At 35.9% G+C, this 19,845-nt stretch overlaps 1 protein-coding gene across 10 annotated transcripts in view; it reads right to left on the reverse strand.

Annotated features, from left to right (window-relative positions):
* Nucleotides 1–19,845, reverse strand: part of GRIA4 (glutamate ionotropic receptor AMPA type subunit 4) — a 668,265-nt gene that overhangs the window by 70,150 nt on the left and 578,270 nt on the right. For 9 of the 10 annotated variants that reach the window (XM_027979123.3, XM_060399629.1, XM_027979122.3 and 6 more), the window contains 3 exons: nt 16,259–16,426; nt 14,511–14,615; nt 3,712–3,822 (listed from right to left, as the gene is read on the reverse strand). In XM_027979123.3, the coding sequence (XP_027834924.1) occupies nt 3,712–3,822; nt 14,511–14,615; nt 16,259–16,426 (384 nt within the window). Of the gene's footprint in view, nt 1–1,238; nt 2,431–3,711; nt 3,823–14,510; nt 14,616–16,258; nt 16,427–19,845 lie in introns of those variants that run through there. The other variant, XM_004015961.6, reaches the window with a different exon arrangement.

The following is a 19,845-nucleotide window of genomic DNA, read 5'->3' on the forward strand; positions in this document are numbered from 1 at the left end:
AACTCATTGGAAGCAGATGCATGTATTGGGAAGATTAATATTTTGTATAAGAAAGAAAATAAAAAAATCTGTATACTGTATTGGTGTTTTTCTTTCTGGCTTACTTCACTCTGTATAATAGGCTCCAGTTTTATCCATCTCATTAGAACTGATTCAGATGTATTCTTTTTAATGACTCAGTAATACTCCATTGTGTATATATACCACAGCCCACCAAAAGCTCAGCAAGTCATTTTGTGGTAATCAATACACTCATTCTAAACTTTTTAAAACAATTTGTATAGATATTTATATCTATGTTTAAATATGCACTTGTATATTGTATATACATATGTATCTATGTGCAGTGCATTTACAAAATTCCACATAATTATCAAACAACTCATACAAAGAATAAAAAATATTCCTGGAAGGACTGTTATAAGTAAAATTGTTTTAAGGCTTATAAAGTAATTATGATACTGCAGTGAATAAATTTGGATTTTGTGGAAAAATTTCCAAAAGGATTGTTGAGTTCATGAGATGATAAGAAATGCATTCTTAGTTTAGTAATAGTTACAAGTTTCATTTACTTTCAGTGAAAGATTTGGGGAAAAATGAGATTGACTGAAATTTAATTGCATCTCTCCTTTTCCAGAGAGCTCAGCAAAAGAAAGTAGTGAAATTACAGAGGAAACCACCACCCCAATGTCTACTGCAAACCACTTTTCCCTCAATTGCTACATTTACCTAAACCACGTGGCACAGATTTGGCTTCCTTAGGTTGTTTATTTTAAATGCAAAATGTTAAATTAACATGGTCACAGTCTCATAAATTTTACAAATGTTATAAAAGTTTTAGTCACTAAGACTTAAAGAGAAAAAATGTTGAGCATCTGAATCCAAAACTTTAGGTCTTTCAATTTTGTAGTCATGATTCTTATGCGATGATAGTGTAAACTTACTTTTATTTAGATTCTTTAAAGTTATATTCAGTACGACTATATTCAGGAAGAATAAATTAGTCATTAAAATGAAGACATAAAACAAATAGATTTCAGCAATGCAAAAGCTAAAGACACATTTTATTGAAAAATGGTATCTACTATACTTATGTTTCTTGTCTACTTTCTCTCATTAGAATTAAAATTCAACTGAAAGTGCAGGATTTTGGTTTGTTTTCTTGTCTAACATATCTCAGGCTTATAACTGTGCCTAGCAAACAGCAGACGCTTAATAAATATTTTTGAATGAATAAATAAATTTCTCAATCAACTTTATTCAACAATACCATATACTATTACAGTGTACCAACATGTAAATAACAACAAACACGAAGGAAAGACAAATGGTAGAACAGCAAAGTCATAACAATTTTGATCAAAATGAATGAGTTTCAGTGTCACAACAGCCTTCTTTTTATGTCTAGATATCTGTCTTGCACATAGTTTAACGTCTAACCAATTCCATTCCTGTTGAAAGTTTTCAACTTAATCTGAGGGATTATAATACACCAGTGTCAATATCTCATTCATCTACAAAAAAGCACATTTCTTTCAAGATGAAAGAGATGATGGAGATGTCATAGGTCCTGGGATAATATCAACAAAAGCAAATACAAGGAACACTTTCGGCGAAAGGATGCTAGCATATTTGTTTTTGATTTATTGAAGTTGCAAAGATCATAGGTATTATTTATATAAAGATTACATTTTTATACAAAAGACAGATACTAGTACTGCACTATTTTCATTGCAAAAATATTGGTGACATCACTGTCACAAAGAAAAGATAATTGTACAGAATAGTCTTTATATATATAGGAAACAATTGGATTTTTCAATCATTTTTACTCATTTTTTGACAGCATGCTTTCTGAAAAATAACCATGCTTGCAAAACTAATTCAATATTGTGGCCTGATGAATTGTATCTCCACCCCCTTTAATAACAGAATCTACATTATCCCTATAATGAACACTAAAACACCTTATTTCATGTAGAACAGGCAAAATTTCAAAAAAAAAAAAATTAAAGAAAGCAACTATGTGTATCCAGAAAAGAAGGATGCAAATTCATAGATATTTACATTTAGAAAATCTACTCTTGGAATTAGAAGTGATAGAATTTCATCATTTATGTACAATGACCTCATTTCAAGATATGGGAATTGATATGTCAGAATTAAGTATTATTTTTCAACATTTAGTTTCTTGAAAAAGATGAGGATTAATTCTTCTTTGTTCTAGTATCTCAGGAAAGTCACAGAACTTAAAAATAAATGTTTTTTTTTTTCTGGTAGTCCAGAGTTGATCATCCAAGAAGAATGAACAATTAGCTTAAATTTACTACACAGAAGAACAAGACTTGAGCTTTAGTTAGGAATAGTCGAACAACGTGGAGCTCATTTCTTTCTTGATCAATTTCTTAAAATAGGATTCTTCATCAGAGGCTGAAAAGAGGAGGACTGTACTGAAGTATGACTTTCCATTACTGTGTCTTTTTTAGGAACATATATATGTATATATACATATATATATATATTTAAGTCCCATGCATTACACAATTAAGTTAGAAGATATATATTTTTCATTCATACACAAAAACTCCTGTTGGTTGGTTTGAATTCTAAAATTATAAACTTCCAATTAAGGCTTGACAAATTAACATTAAGTTGCTAGCTGGTAGCCCAACATTGATAAAATTAATTGCAACATGTGAAAGCTTTTCTCTGGCATTTTCATGCTTTGACCTCAATGTCAAAATGTTGGAAATAACTTGACATTACTAAAAACATAAAGTTAAAATTACATAAGCTAAAAATTAAATTACAGAAAATAATCTTCATTTAGAGTAAGGGCTTTATAAAAGTTAAAAATGTGTCCTGCTAAATGAGACAATGAGCTGAGGATATGTAACTTAAAATTAGATAGAAACAGTTACCGATTGTTGATCTTCTTTGACTAGCATTGACTCTAAAATGTATGTTTGAATTTAGAAGAGAAAAATATGAGATACACTATTTAAAAGATAATTTCATGAAAATCTCTTTCAAAAAGCAGACTTAAGATTTAGAGTATTTTTCATTTTATAGTGTGACCGAATGAAGATCATATTTTTATTAATTTAGGAGAATTTCAAAAAATTTTAATACATTTTCCCCGCCACTGGTCAATGAGAAAAATAATCGGTACAAAAACTCCTTTGTGAAGTAAATATAAAACAAAATTTATTTTTAAAGCATACAGTTGTGTAAAACATGCTCATCAAAATCTTAACATTCATATCTCTATTATAAAGACAATGCAAATCATTATTAAATTAATAAAGTACCTGAAAATCATAATGTTCAACACTATTAGCTATATTACATTGATGCTTTAAAAACAGTAACAATATACGATGTTTACTACTGGGTATTTCATGTGATTAGCTGTTGATCTTGTTCATGTTCATTCTTTTGTCCTTTGAAATCTTAGCATTTGATTCATTTCCAATGAAAGAGTTTCAGTTTTTAACATCTGAGCATTTTTCCGAGAACAATAATGTAACAAAAGATAATACAAATAAAAGTACTGAAATCAGTTCAGGACAAACTTATTCAAAGCCTCAATAGACTTTTGTTGATCAGAACACCAATGCCACCATCACTAAGATGCAGCCTTCACATAGCTGGGAATTAAAATTGCCTGTGGGCAAAACGAAACATCATAAAACACAGACCAAAACTTACCATAATAGTGGTTACAACAACTGTTCTGTTTTCAATAGCTGCTGTGTCATTGCCAAGAGTAGGTACATCTTGAATCAAGACTAATTTGTCTATATCATTCCAGTACCCAACCTGTCAAGAGAGAAAAATCTTGAAAACACATTTTAGAAGAGTTTTCTCTAGTTCTTATTGGAACAATGAGAATTATTAACAAGAAAACAAAACAAATTTATGAAGCACACACAAAAAATATGTTTGGAAGTTTTCTTAATTGATGATGAGCCAGTTTTTCTAATGTTAATGATACTACCTACTTACACATTTGCCAACTTTATAATTTATCAATACACTTGTGGACTAGCTAAGACATTGAGAATGAATGGGTTCAAAAAATAATATAGATACAGATGGAATACCATTTTGTTCTGATGCTCTTGTAGTGAGATTGATTGGAAAATTCTATATTAATTTACCTGATTTTTATCAATAATGTTACAGATTTTACAGTAAAGAGAATAGATTTACACGGGGCACATGTACAGGATGTTTTTTAAAAAATTGATTTGTGTATTTTAAAGCAATATAGAAATAGTTTTTGGTTTCATATAACCTAGCCTCTAGATAAAGAATTATACCATTTCTAAAATGCTAAATATATAAAATGTTAACGATTACTTAATATTTTCACTTTTGAAAATTTAAATTTGTATTTTAAAAATTTCAAATCCTTATATTACTCATTTAGACTTGAAGCCAACTCTTTTCCATAAAATATGTTAAGTAATTAATTAAGCACTATACAAAGTAACAAACTAAAATGGGATTCTACTGGAAATTTAAGATTCTTTTCAGAATGCAGGCTACTTTACTGCTTGCTCTCTGACAGACACTGTAATCAATGCTTAAAAAAATGCATCTTAAAGTTTATACACACAGCAAATACAAAGGTAGGTGCAATTACAAGTCCATATACTTTACTCTTATGGTACTTATACTTTACTGTTATGCTACATACACCCAAATGAGTGTTCATTTAATGCTTGCCAAACTTCTTTCAAGGTAAGTGAAACCCAAGTAAGACGGTAGGCACTGAGAGAGGGGATCAGAGGCCAGACAGACTGAAACCACAATCACAGACAACTAGCCAATCTGATCACATGGACCTCAGCCTTGTCTAACTCAGAAAACTAAGCCATGCCATATGGGGCCACTCAAACTGGACAGGTCGCGGTGGAGAGGTCTGACAGAATGTGGTTCACTGGAGAAGGGCATGGCAAACCACTTCAGTATTCTTGCCTTGAGAACCGCATGAACAGTATGAAAAGGCAAAAAGATAGAACACTGAAATATGAACTCCCCAGGTAGGTAGGTGCCCAATATGCTACTGGAGATAAGTGGAGAAATAACTCCAGAAAGAATGAAGGGATGGAGCCAAAGCAAAAACAACACCCAGTCATGAATGGGACTGGTGATAGAAGCAAGGTTTGATGCTGTAAGAGCAATATTGCATAGGAACTGGAATGTTAGGTCCATGAATCAAGGCAAATTGGTAGTGGTCAAACAGGAGATGACAAGAGTGAACATCAACATTCTAGGAATCAGAGAACTAAGATGGACTGGAATGGGTGAATTTAACTCAGATGATCATTATATCTACTACTGTGGGCAGGAATCCCTTAGAAGAAATGGAGTAGCCATCATTGTCAACAAAAGAGTTCAAAATGCAGTACGTGGATGCAATCTCAAAAATGACAGAATGATCTCTGTTCATTTCCAATGCAAACCACTCAATATCATGGTAATCCAAGTCCAGTAACACTGAAGAAGCTGAAGTTGAACAGTTCTATGAAGACCTACAAGACCTTCTAGAACTAACACCCAAAAAAGATGTCCTTCTCATTATAGGGGACTGGAATGCAAAAGTAGGAAGTTAAGAAACACCTGGAATAACAGGCAAATTTGGCCTTGAAGTATGAAATGAAGAGGGCAAAGGCTAATATAATTCTATCAAGAGAACTCACTAGTCATAGCAAATACCATCTTCCAACAACACAAGAGAAGAGTCTACACGTGGACATCACCAGATGGTCAACACCAAAATCAGATTGATTATATTGTTTGCAGATAAAGATGGAGAAGCTTTATACAGTCAGCAAAAACAAGGCTGGGAGGTGACTTTGGCTCGGATCATGAACTCCTTATTGCCAAATTCAGACTGAAATTGAAGAAAGTGGAGAAAACCACTAGACCATTCAAGTATGACCTAAATCAAATCCCTTATGACTATAGAGTAGAAGTGAGAAATAGATTTAAGGGACTAGATCTGATAGACAGAGTGCCTGAGGAACTGTGGATGGAGGTTCATGACATTATACAGGAGACAGGGATCAAGACCTTCTGCAAGGAAAATAAATGCAAAAAAGTGAAATGGCTGTATGAGGAGGCCTTACAAATAGCTGTGAAAACAAGAAAAGAAAAACGGAAAGGAGAAAAGGAAAGATATACTCATTTGAATGCAGAGTTCCAAAAAATAGCAAGGAGAGATAAGAAAGCCTTCCTCAGTGATCAATGCAAAGAAATAGAGGAAAACAATAGAATGGGAAAGACTAGAGATCTCTTCAACAAAATTAGAGATACCAAGGGAACATTTCATGCAAAGATGGGCTCAATAAAGGACAGAAATGGTAAGGACCTAACAGAAGCAGAAGACATTAAGAAGAGGTGGCAAGAATACACAGAAGAACTGTACAAAAAAGATATTCTCAACCCAGATAAGGACGATGGTGTGATAATTCACCTAGAGACAAATATCCTTGAATGTGAACTCAAGTGGGCCTTAGGAAGCATCACTACTAACTAAGCTAGTGGAGGTGATGGAATTCCAGTTGAGCTGTTTCAAATCCTGAAAGATGATGCTCTGTAAGTGCTGCACTCAATATGCCAGCAAATTTGGAAAACTCAGCAGTGGCCACAGGACTGGAAAAGGTTAGTTTTCATTCCAATCTCAAAGAAAGGCGATGCCAAAGAATGCTCAAACTACCGCACAATTGCACTCGCTAGTAAAGTAATGCTTAAAATTCTCCAAGCTAGGCTTCAGCAATACGTGAACGGTGAACTTCCAGATGTTCAAGCTGGTTTTAGAAAAGGCAGAGGAACCAGAGATCAAATTGCCAACATCCGCTGGATCATTGAAAAAGCAAGAGAGTTCCAGAAAAGCATCTATTTCTGCTTTATTGACTACACCAAAGCCTTTGACTGTGTGGATCACAACAAACTGTTGAAAATTCTGAAAGAGATGGGAATACCAGACCACCTGATCTCCCTCTTGAAAAATCTGTATGCAGGTCAGGAAGCAACAGTTAGAACTGGACGTGGAACAACAGACTGGTTCCAAATAGGAAAAGGAGTGGTTCAAGGCTGTATGTTGTCACCCTGCTTATTTAACTTGTATGCAGAGTACATCATGAGAAATTCTAGGCTGGATGAAGCACAAGCTGGAATCAGGATTGCCAGGAGAAATATCAATAACCTCAGATATGCAGATGACAACACCCTTATGGCAGACAGTGAAGAGGAGCTAAAAAGCCTCTTGATGAAAGTGAAAGAGGAGAGTGAAAAAGTTGGCTTAAAGCTCAACTTTCAGAAAACGAAGATCATGGCATCCGGTCCTATCACTTCATGGCAAATAGATGGGGAAACAGTGGAAACAGTGGCTGACTTTATTTTTCTGAGCTACAAAATCACTGCAGATGGTGTTTGCAGCCATGAAATGCTAAGACGCTTACTCTTGGAAGGGAAGTTATGACCAACCTAGATACCAACCTCTGCTAAAAAGCAGAGACGTTACTTTGCCAACAAAGGTCCGTCTAGTCAAGACTATGTATGGGTTTTCCAGTGGTCATGTATGGATGTGAGAGTTGGACTATAAAGAAAGCTGAGCGCTGAAGAATTGATGTGTTTGAACTGTGGTGTTGGAGAAGACTCTCGAGAGTCCCTTTGACTGCAGGGAGATCCAACCAGTCCATCCTAAAGGAGATCAGTCCTGAGTGTTCATTGGAAGGACTGATGTTGAAAATGAAACTCCAGTACTTTGGCCACCTGATGTGAAGAACGACTCATTGGAAAAGACCCTTATGCTGGGAAAGATTGAGGTCAGGAGGAGAAGGGGATGACAGAGTATGCGATGGTTGGGTGGCATCACCGACTTGATGGACATAGGTTTGGGTGAACTCCAGGAGTTGGTGATGGACAGGAAGCCTGGCGTGCTCCAGTTCACGGGGTCGCAAAGAATCAGACTAGACTGAGCCACTGAACTAAACTGAACCGAAACTTCTTTCTTGAATTTCCAGATGCAGTTGATAAAACTCATGTTTTCAATGAAATGTATGCAATTGATCACAGGGAAGCCTGGTTTTCTCCAGTCCATGGAGTCACAAAGAGTCAGATACAATTGAGAGACTAACAGCAACAACAAATTGCTTACTGGTCTGTATTCACTGTTTGTTCTAATATGTTTTGAAAGTCTTGTTTCCTTCAAGTTTTTACTGTCATATTAGTATTTGTGAACATATTAAAATAAAATAATCATTAGCATATATAAAAGAAACTATATTATTTATAAATATTGCATGTATGCTGCTGCTGCTGCTAAAGTCGCTTCAGTCGTGTCCGACTCTGTGCGACCCCATAGACAGCAGCCCACCAGGCTCCCCCGTCCCTGGGATAATTAACAGAATATAGAAAAAATATTTTTTAAAATATGTTTTGCCACATTGCTTAGTTTGATCCAAAATTATGAGTATAATTCAGCAGTTATTTTTAATTGCCCATATGAATTTGAAATTGAAAATGAAAGTCGCTCTGTTGTGTCTGACCCTTTGCACCCCAGGGCAGAATTCTCTAGGCCAGATTACTGGAGTGGGTAGCCTTTCCCTTTTCCAGGGGTCTTCCCAACTCAGGCATCAAACCCAGGTCTCCCATATTGCAGGCAGATTCTTTACCATCTGAGCCACAAGGGAAGCCCAAGAATACTGGAGTGGGTGTCCCATCCCTTCTTCAGTGAATCTTCCCAACCCAGGAATTGAACTGGGGTCTCCTGCATTGCAGTTGGATTTTTTATCAACTGAGCTCTCAAGGAATTTGTGCTAACACATTTAATATCAGTGAAAAATTTTATTAAAACAAAATAAATGTGCTTTGAGAACTACCCTCTCCTCAACTTCTACATGTACTTAAAATATAATTTAAAAAGCATGTCAGTTGCTTCTTGTTAATTTTCCTTTGCACATGACGATTTACAACATAAAAATAGGTTTCACAGTTTAGTACTCCATTAAAATGCAGCCACCTTCCAGATCTCAGCAGCCCATTCTCTGGGAAAGCAAATTTTCTTTGTTAATGATTAATGAGTTCCCACAACAGAAAAACTATAGCTCTGAGACACATTCTGGAGAGTCTTCAGATGTTGACAAGACCTTGATATTTTGTATTTAAGGACAGCCTGTGGGTTCATGAGTATCTCTCTGCATCCCAAGAAAAATGATTTAGAAGTAATGGCAAATTAAAAAAATAACCAAAAATTTACCCAACTGTATCTATTTATCTTAAATTTACTTGGAATTTTTGAAAAATAAATCCAAGTTTTGTGGTACAGAACCATTGTTTGTACATAGATGTCATGTGGGCCATGGAATTACTGTGAAGAAAGACAGTTCAGGGTGAACAATAGCTCAAAAGTCATTTCCTAAAGTAAGATATTAAAGTTTGTACCTAGAACCTCATGTGAATATTTTTTCTCTCTAAGAACTCTTCTCATGCCTGATCTCATTTAAGTAGGAAAGTAGGCATGTTTTTTCTTCTAGAGACAGAAATTGGGTGAACAAGAGTTTTGTAATGCTCTTGTAATGTAAAAATGTAATGTAAAAATATGGCAAGTATTTAAATTGCTAAACTGTATGAAATGTCAGAGAAATATTTGTCTTCTTTGGATTTCTGAAGATGAATTGTACACAAACATAACCATAATATAATGTATGAGTAAATATCTCTGTTTTTACGGTAGAGGCTTCCCTCATAGTTCAGTTGTTAAACAATCTGCCTGCAATGCAGGAGACCCTGTCCTGGGTTAGGAAGATCTCGTGGAGAAAGGATAGGCTATTCATTCCAGTATTATTGGGCTTCCCTGGTGACTCAGCTGGTAAAGAATCACCTGCGATGTGGGGGACCTGGGTTCAGTCCCTGGGTTGGGAAGATCCCCTGGAGGAGGGCATGGCAACCCACTCCAGTATTCTTGCCTGGAGAATCCCCATGGACAGAGGAGCCTGGTGAGTTGCAGTTCATGGGGTTGCTAAAGAGTTGGACACAACCGAGTGACTAAGCACCACACACAGCAAATATCTCTGTATTTACAGTAGACTTTGCCTGCAATCTAGGGATTGAGGGGCCATGAGAAGCCTCTGTTTTACTCAAAGTTGGTTCCTGGGAGAGATGATTTGACTAGCTCTGTCCTGAAAAACATGGCTTAATACTTATACCAACCTTGAGGAGAAAAGTTATGGGCCCTGGGACGGATAACATTTTGTGGCAGCTAAGAGAGTAGCTTTGAAGCTAGATAATGAGCCTTGGTCTCCACCCCAGCTCCGTCTCTTTCTAGTTGAACATCCTTGTGCAGGTTACTTAGTTTCTCTGAACCTTAATTTTCTCTTATATAAAATGAGAAAAATATGTTAAGTTTTCAGATTGCTGTAAGATTAAATATTAAAATGTACAAAAATTTTCCTTCATATGTCTGGCATGTAATCTACTCTCAATAAATATAATATGTATGATTAACAAAGCTCTATCTAGTCAAAGCTATGGTTTCTCCAGTAGTCATGTACGGATGTGAAAGTTGGGCTATAGAGAAAGCTGAGCACAAAAGAATTGATATTTTGAACCTCGGTGTTAGGGAAGGCTCTTGAGAGTGTCTTGGACTGTAAGGAGATCCACCCAGTCCATCCTGAAGGAAATCAGTTCTGAATATTCATTGGAAGGACTGATGCTGAAGCTGAAACTCCAATACTTTGGCCACCTGAAGTGAAGAACTGACTCATTTGAAAAGATCCTGATGCTGGGAAAGATTGAAGACAGGAAGAGAAGCGAATGACAGAAGATGAGATGGTTGGATGGCATCACCGACTCAGTGGACATGCGTCTGAGTAAACTCTGGGAGTTGGTGATGGACAGGGAAGCCTGGTGTACTGCAGCCCATGGGGTCACAGAGTCAGGCACGACTGAGCAACTGAACTGAACTGACCTTAAGAATTATTGAAATCATGGAAGCCTGGTTTTAGAGCATGTTTGTAACATCACTGGAATTCTGAGAAGATTCCACAGTACTTTGGAACTGAGACTTCAGAAAGAGCTTTATGGCTTCTGTTTAATGAGACTCTGGTTAATTTTCTGTTACAGAATACAGCGAACTGATACGTGAACTCTCTGATCTATATTGTAAAGTAATTAACCTCCAATTTAAATAAATTTAAATTTTAAAAAAGAAATGAACTATGTATATATATATAACAAACAAAGATAGCTCCCTTATGGGCAAGTGTTCAGTTTATAAGAATGACTGCTCGCTTTTCAGACATACTGCCGAAACTCACCAGCTTAGTGGTGTTTCTCACAGTAGTTCATTTTTAAGTTTGATATTCCTGACAGAATGCCCCAGAAAAACAAGGATAGATAAGTCTACACCAATTCACACTTCATATTTCTTTTAACAGTTTTAGACAAATATCAGCTGAGTGTGAAGATGTATTGTTCATTACTTTCCCAACTTATTTTTAAAATTTCTCCTCTAAAAACCTTAATTTTTGTTACCATCATGGTTCAATAGGCCATGAAAAGATTCACTGCTTTAAATATCTCACTTGATGTTACCACTAGTTACCACCAGCTTCCTTTTCCATTATTCTTTCTTTAATGAAGAGAGCATTTTACTTTTTGTACTTACTGTTTTGGGAAATATGGACTGTCCTTTGCATTTTAGGAAGGTTCTACTTAAATGCCTAATTTTGCAGAATTTGATTTGTGATAGTCTGATTACCAGTTAGTCAATATTCTTAGGGACTTGTAGAATATTCTGTCTGCTCCATAGGTAGCAGAGGGGCTTAGCTTAAAATGGGCTTCTTCCTTTCTTGTTGCAGACTTTGTGCTACAGAGTGAGTAGAATCAGTGTTTACATTAAATTTTTTCTTGGCCTCGTATCTCTGTCCTTTTCTTCAGAAAAGGGTACGCTTAAAAGGGTGCATCATACAGCCTGCCTTTCAAACTGCCATTTTGTGTTCTACCCTACCTGATCTGGATCATATAGGCTCCTGCCTGCTCTGTATCGGCTGGCAGTGTGCACTCACAGCAATGCCACTAAAAGGGTGAAAGTCTGGAGATGGTTTTCATGGCAGCTTCAAATCGAGGAGCACACACTATGACAGACTGGAGCAAAACACAACTTTGAAAGCCTTTACCATCTTCCAATGTGTGACATTAATTATCCTGCCTCCAGCTTGTCTTTGGATCTTGCTTGTACCATTTCTACCTATTCAAACTCTAACTTCTCACCCTCACTTTGAACCTCAGCTCCTCCATGCAGCCTTCTTTGATTTGTTTTCCTCCACCAGGAAGTGATCTCTTCTGCTTTAGGCTTCCCAAATGGTTTCTCTTTAACTGCTGTATTGAATTTACTATATTCTATGCTGCTAGAAAATAAACTCTCTTAGGGCAGAGTCTGCTCAAGTGGGTTAATGAGTAGAAAGCTTCTGAAGTCAGATATATCTGAATTAAAATCTTTGTTTTCTCATTTATAGGCCTTAGACAAATAGCTATACTATATTGCACTGTAGCAGAAAGTGAAAAGGAACTAAAGAGTCTCTTGATGAAGGTGAAAGAGGAGAGTGAAAAAGCTGGCTTAAAACTCAGCATTCAAAAAACTAAAATCATGGCATCTCATCCCATCACTTTATGGCAAATAGGTGGGGAAACAGTGGAAACAGTGACAAACTTTATTTTCTTGGGCTCCAGAATCATTGCAGATGGTGACTGCAGCCATGAAATTGAAAGGCACTTGCTCCTTGGAAGAAAATCTATGATAAACCTAGACAGTGTCTTAAAAAGCAGAGACATTACTTTGCTGACAAAGGTCCATCTAGTCAAAGCTATGTTTTTTTCCAGTAGTCGTGCATGGATGTGAGAGCTGGACCATAAAGAAGGCTGAGCACTGAAGAATTAATGCTTTTGAACTGTGGTGTTGGAGAAGACTCTTGAGAGTTCCTTGGACTGCAAAGAGATCCAGTCAGTCCCTCCTAAAGGAAATCAACCCTGCATATTCATTGGAAGGACTGATGCTGAAGCTGAAACTCAAATACTTTGGCCATCTGATATGAAGAACCAACTTATTGGAAAAGACCCTGATGCTGGGAAAGATTGAAGGCAGGAGAAGACGACGATGAAAAATGAGTTGGTGGATAGCATCACTAACTTGATGGATATGAGTTTGAGAAAGCTCCAGGAGATGGTGAAGGACAGGGAAGCTGGATGCTGCAGTCCATGGGGTTGCAAAAAGTCAGACATGACTGAGTGACTGAACAGCAACAACAACAATTAATTGCACTATAATTTTCTCACTGGGAAAAGGGAGAAAATAGTGCTCCATTACAGGCTCATTATGAGGATTAAATTGCACCAAGTCCAGTGCTTGGAACATAGCAGGCATTTCATAAATTGTAACTATCAGTACTATATTAACACAGGAAAGTATATTTGGGAAAGTTTTTTTTTTTAACATCCAAGTGTTGAAACAGATAATTTTTAGATAAGGTAAGTTGAACGTATCTTTCTTAAGCATCTTAGCTAATGCTACAGAAAAGGAATGTTAAAAAGTTATATGTTAGGTGTAGCAAAAGTTTATAGTCAATTTTTGTGGTGGAATTGTATTGCTCTAATATATAAAGAACTTTTTGGATGTTGAGAACATTGCTGATGCTTATGACGCTTAGTCACATCACAAGATGACCAATTATCTTCTGAAATCCAAAAGTATATCACCAGCAGCTTTCTGAACAACCTCCCTGGTCCCTCAGTTGAAGTATCTCTCTCTCTCTTCAACCTAACAGTAACCGTAATAATATTATCTTCCATCAACTCTTTTCTTTGAATGTTTATTTCAGGAACATTTAGCCTTCTATAACATGCCTATTCATTAGAAGTAGTTTTCTTGTTCTCTCTCTAATGGTTTCAGAAATGACTACATGAAAATGAATAAGTCTCTTACTTACATTGTGAGCTTTCCTGAAGAGTATATTATGGGTTTTCTGTTATTCTTTTTGTTAAGCCTTAAAAAAATTGCTTTTATTTTGGATAAGGAATATAAACAGTGAGTAAATAGTTCATTTCAGCTTTGGTACACCATTAACATCAATCATATGGCACAATAATTCATTTCAGCATGACCCTTGACCCTTATCAACACAGGTTTGAACTGCTCAGGTCCACTTTTACATGGATTCTTTTCACAGTAAACACCACAATACTACACAATCTGTGTTGGTTGAAGCCTCAGATGTGTAACTGCAGCAATGGGTGAACCACATATATGGAGGGCCACATATAATTTTGACACAAATTTTTGACTGTGTGGAGAGTTAGATTCCTTAAATCCCACTTTGTTCAAGGGTTAGCCATATTCACAATTTTTTTTAAAAATGTAGACTATCCAGCTATATTTCACCTATAAGATTTTAAAAATGTCAAATGCAAACTAAGAAGACAGTTCAAGTGTGGCTCACCTTTCTAGGTCCTGTGCTCTTTAGTTCAAACACATCCATTGTGTAATTGACCCTACGTCCATAGTGGTCAAATTGAACATTTCCTGTTAGTCCTTGAATTTGAACCTATGAATGAAAAAGAAAATCTACACATGTAATCATTTGCCATTTTACTTACAGAAATTTTTACTTTATCTGCTAGGCTTATGACTACACATAGGCGTGGAACTATAATCTATCAGCAACTCACTAAAAAAGCCATGGGGTATTTGAGCTACTGGGATAGAATTCGATAGATGAATATCAACGAAATATATAAGTACTTGAAAGATAAATATTTTTTTATTATGAAGTTTCCATTGTACTTCTTCAATTTTGAAATATTATTTATAAGAATAAAAACATGGTTTCCTTTTTAGTTACTTTTCGGTTTTATCTACACATCCATATAATAGGTTAAATAACCCTGATAACCAGAGCAGATCATATTTCTCCTTGCTAATGTTAAAATTAAGACATTCAGAAAAATAAACATATTTTTGAAAATATTCAAGTGTACTTTATTCCAAATCCTTTTAATTCATTTAAACTTATGTTCTGAACCTGTGGCATTTCAGAACATTTAAAATGTATTACTAAAAATACATACATATTACAGTAATCATTTGTTAGTATAACTATAAAAGACTAAAATAAATACTTAATCCAAGGTTACAAGGCAATCTGAAGGTCTATTGAGACAGTCAGTAGATTAGTAGTCTAAGACTGTATGCCAAATATTTCAGGTTCTTCCTCATTCTGGGTCCAAGGTGGGCTTGTTCTTTATGGACCCTTTCTGGTTAGCTAGGTCTCTGTGACTCTTTCTGACAAAAGCATTGTAAACACATGTAATGAGTGCTAAAGCATTTAATTGCCAATTAGAAACCTCCCTACAACTCTTTTCTTTTGCAGCATTCAAGATGGTAGCTGCTATGTCAGCTTGGGCCCCTGAATGATTATAAAAAGCAGAGTGCCCCTACTAATCTGATGTGTGTCTGTGAGTGTGAAAGCCTCCTTTACTGTTTTAAGCCACTGAAGCTTGGGGTTGTTTATTACTGTTACATAACCTAGCTTAATGGCTAAGCATCTACATAACATATAAACACCAGTATTCTATCTAGTGGGCTTCCAAGGTAGCACAGTGGTAAACAAGCTGTCTGCCAAATAGGAGATGTGGGTTCGATTCCTTTGTTGGGAAGATCCCCTGGGGGGAGAAATGGCAAACCACTCCAGTATTCTTGCCTGGGAAATTCCATGGACAGAGGATCCTGGCAGACTACAGTCCATGGGTTCACAAAGAGTTGGGCATGACTTAGTGAATAAACCACTACCTCCACCATTCTATCCAGTATCCTATGTAGAAATGTCTCAGAAATGACAATGGCTCAATATATTAAAATGGAAATTGTAATATATAGGTATTTGCCAATAGATTATTTTGTTTTCCTGAATACTCCATTTAAAAAGGACAGTGAAATAAATTGAAGGCTTCCCAGGTTGTTCTAGTGGTAAAGAACCTGTCTGCCAATGCAGGAGACATAAGAGATGCAGGGTTGGGAAGATACCCTGGAGGAGGGCATGGAAACCCACTCCAGTATTCTTGCCTGGAGAATCCCATGCACCCTGGCAGGCTGCAGTCCATAGGGTTGCAAAGAGTTGGACACAACAGAAGTGATTTAGCACACATGCACATGTGAAACAAACTGAACATAAATAAAATTGTGAGTTACCTGTTTGAGTGTCCTCTCCATGTCAATTCCCTGGCCCCATGGAGCAGCTGGGTTTGCCAGACAATCTCCAGCATTTCCTCTCCTGGAAATATCAATTTTCTGTCTTCTGAGACTTCGGAATGTTTCAGCCATCACAAGGACTCCATCATAAGTCAGAGCAGATGTATACTAACAAAATTAAAGTAAATATAATGGTAAAATGTTAAATTCTTATCAATCTTTAGGATTTGTCTGGGGACTCTGTGGGTTTTTGACATAAAGTACCATGCTGTCTGAAGGGCAGATAAATTACTTCCCTTAATTTAACTTCCCCTTAAATTAAATTCCTTTAATTTAACTTTAATTAATTTCCTATAGCTGCAGAAATTTCTACTTTTGCCTTATCACAAACACTGTATATCAGTTCTTACCACTATGATTTTAAAAAGGAGAAAACATACTCTGTAAAATAGAAATTCTATTGCACAGCTTTCCATCAGTTGGGAGAAGAACACCCTCTAGGTGAGGTCTTTCTGTTGTGTCCAGGTAGAAACAGCTAATGTATTTCTTAAAAAGATTAAATGCAGTATTTGCACAATCTACCTTGTAGTCTCTTGGTGTGGGTGAGCCTCAGGAGGGCTGGGGTATTTCACTCTTTCCTTCTCTCAATGTCTATCAGGTTTTCCTTAGATTTCATATATGTTTTTTGACTTAAAGTGTTTATCTCTGTCTAGTTTTTCAGAAGAATGAATGGGAATACTTACTGTTACTTTAAATATAAGGTACCAGAAGTAACATCTACTTATTTACCAAATGTATATACACATTGCTAAATAAACATGAGTACTGTTATGCCCATGCCTGCAGAGTGTGCTCAGGAAGGTTAGATCACTTCTCTAAGTTTCTATTGTAACTTAGGATCAAAGTGGAGAAATGAAATATAGATCATCTGTTTTCTGATGATCTCCCATGCTTCTCTTTGAGAAAAGAGAAATAATCTCAGGAAAAGATTATTAAGGTTAAGAGAGAAAATGAAGAAAAGCTGAGAAGAAAATGTGGTTTGTTTAATCTGAAAATCAAGAGAACAAGGAATACTTGTAAAATCTGTTTACAGAACTCCTAATCATATGAAAAATATGGTACAATTTTCTTGAAGTGTGGCAGAGCATTAACCACTGATCATGATGAAAAACTACATTTTCTCTTTCAAGAATTTTATATATGCACAATTCTATATGATTAACACATTTTAAGCTTATACTAAGGGTAGTTTTGTGTCATGGAACATGGAAGATGATCTTGATTTGCTGCTTATAAATTAAGAAAAATCATTAGAAATTTAAATTGTAGAAAGTAAACTTAGGCAATATGACTATTAAGTATAGCAATCAGTTTTCCCAGGAAGGACTGAAATACAGATAAGATAAATAATAAAAACTCTAACAAAGAACTTTTCAATGGAAAAGAATCTAATTAACGCTTCATCAGAAAGATTTATATGTGACATATAAATTATAAGTCTTGCTATATATTCTTCAAGGACATGAAAAAATGGACTTAAAGATAAGCATCAGTTCAGTTCAGTTCAGTTCAGTCACTCAGTTGTGTCCGACTCTTTGCAACCCCATAAATCGCAGCGTAATTGGATTGGTATAGTTGATGAAAATTAAGATACTTAACCAAAAATGGATATACCTCCTCCCTTGCCTGGACCAACATACTTTTGGGTAGAGAAAGCCATCAAATCATCTTTCTGGATGGCAAGAAAATAAAAACAAGCATTGACACAGGAAGAAGAAAAAAAAGCAATGCTAGCATTTTAGGATCAAAAGAGAAAAAAGAAAACTATTGTTGCTTTTCTAAATGGGAGAAAAAAGCTGAGAAGATATGACATCAAAAAAGCAAAAGCACTTGCTGTGTTTAAAAAGTCCATTCATTTTAATGAAACAAGTGAACTACAAAAGAGAACAGATATCGTACAGACTGGAGCAGAGCAAAGCGGATATTCAGCCAGTGGCAGAGCCTTTTGACAAGTCATAGAGCTGATAAATGGAAAGAAGCAGTAGTTAAAATTGGTTTTACTTTTTAAAAAGATTTCATTATTTTCTATAAGTCCTATTGTGCAAGTCCAATAAATCATATTTATGGGCACATATGCCCATAAATTTCTAGATGGAATCTAGAAATTCTTATTAAACATACTCTTCATTTTGGAGGTAAGGCACACTTTCCTGGTAGCTCAGATGGTAAAGAATCTGCCTAAAATAAGGGAGATCTGGGTTTGATCCCTGGTTTGGGAAGATTCCCTGGAGAAGGAAATGGCAATCCACTCCAGTATTCTTGCCTGGAGAATTCCATGGACTGAGGAGTCTGGTGAGCTATAGTCCATGGGATCACAAAGAGTTGGACACAACTGAGCAACTAACACTAACTGAAACTAAGTGTTGACCTAGAGCTATTTATTGCTTTAAGCAGTGATTAGAATGATGGGATGAATTCTGTTTATCAAAGATTGTATATAAAAAGGTATAGTTTGGTGGAATCATAATGCAGTAACAGGGGTCTAGGTTTTGAGAAGAAATAACTACACGAATTCTAACTCCATTCATAGTTTTATGGAAATGTGTAGTATGTTTTCTGTTTACAAAGTACAAAACAGAGCAAAATAAAATAAAATAATGACTATTTTCTGTGTAGTTGTGAGGATAAAATTTCATATTATATCAGAGAGTTCTTTGAAAAGTGTGCTAGACACTGGCTAGGAACTGTGACAACTACATGTGTGTGAAGTCACTTCAGTCCTGTACTACTCTTTGCAACCCCATAGACTGTGGCCCACTAAGCTCCTCGGACTGTGGGACTCTCTAGGCAAGAATGCTGGAGTGGGTTGCCAGTTTCTCCTACAGGGAATCTTTCTGGCTCAGGGATCAAACTCATGTGTCTAATGTCTCCTGCATTGGCAGGAAGATTCTTTACCGCTAGTGCCACCTGGAAAGCCTACACAGATGGCCCAAAGGTATAGTGTTAAAGTCCTGTCTAGTGTTCCTGAGTGCAAGAAGGCTGTGATGTGCTTTATAAGGAAAATATATGTTCAATAAGCTTTGTTCAGGCTTGAGTTATACTGCTACTGACTGTGAATTCAATTAATATTAACTGATTGACAATATCTTAAAAAAGATATGTTTAAACACAAACACACATATAACAAAGTGTATGTGTTGATTGGTTGACAAAACTGTTGTGCCTAACTTTGTAATTTTCCTTAGAAGTAAGGGTTCAATATTCGCTCATTCAGTGTTCATGGCAGCTTTATAGAATGTAACTACCATAAATAATGAGAACTCACTGTATGTATTTATTAAATGATCACTGGATACCTAGCATACTAAGAGAGCTGTGAAAAATAAAACAAAGTGCCCGAAGCTATGACATAGATAAGTTTGGTTGGAGATTATCAAATAGTACACCTTATGATAGGCTAAAGGCAAAAGAGGGAAGGAATAACCACACCAGTGTATCTGGACAGAAGGACCACAGTGGACAAATATTATTACACATTGTCACTGAAATTAAAACAAAACAAAACAGTTACAAGGAACTACAAGATA

Source organism: Ovis aries, chromosome 15 (genome assembly GCF_016772045.2).
Source record: "Ovis aries strain OAR_USU_Benz2616 breed Rambouillet chromosome 15, ARS-UI_Ramb_v3.0, whole genome shotgun sequence".
NCBI lineage: Eukaryota > Metazoa > Chordata > Mammalia > Artiodactyla > Bovidae > Ovis > Ovis aries.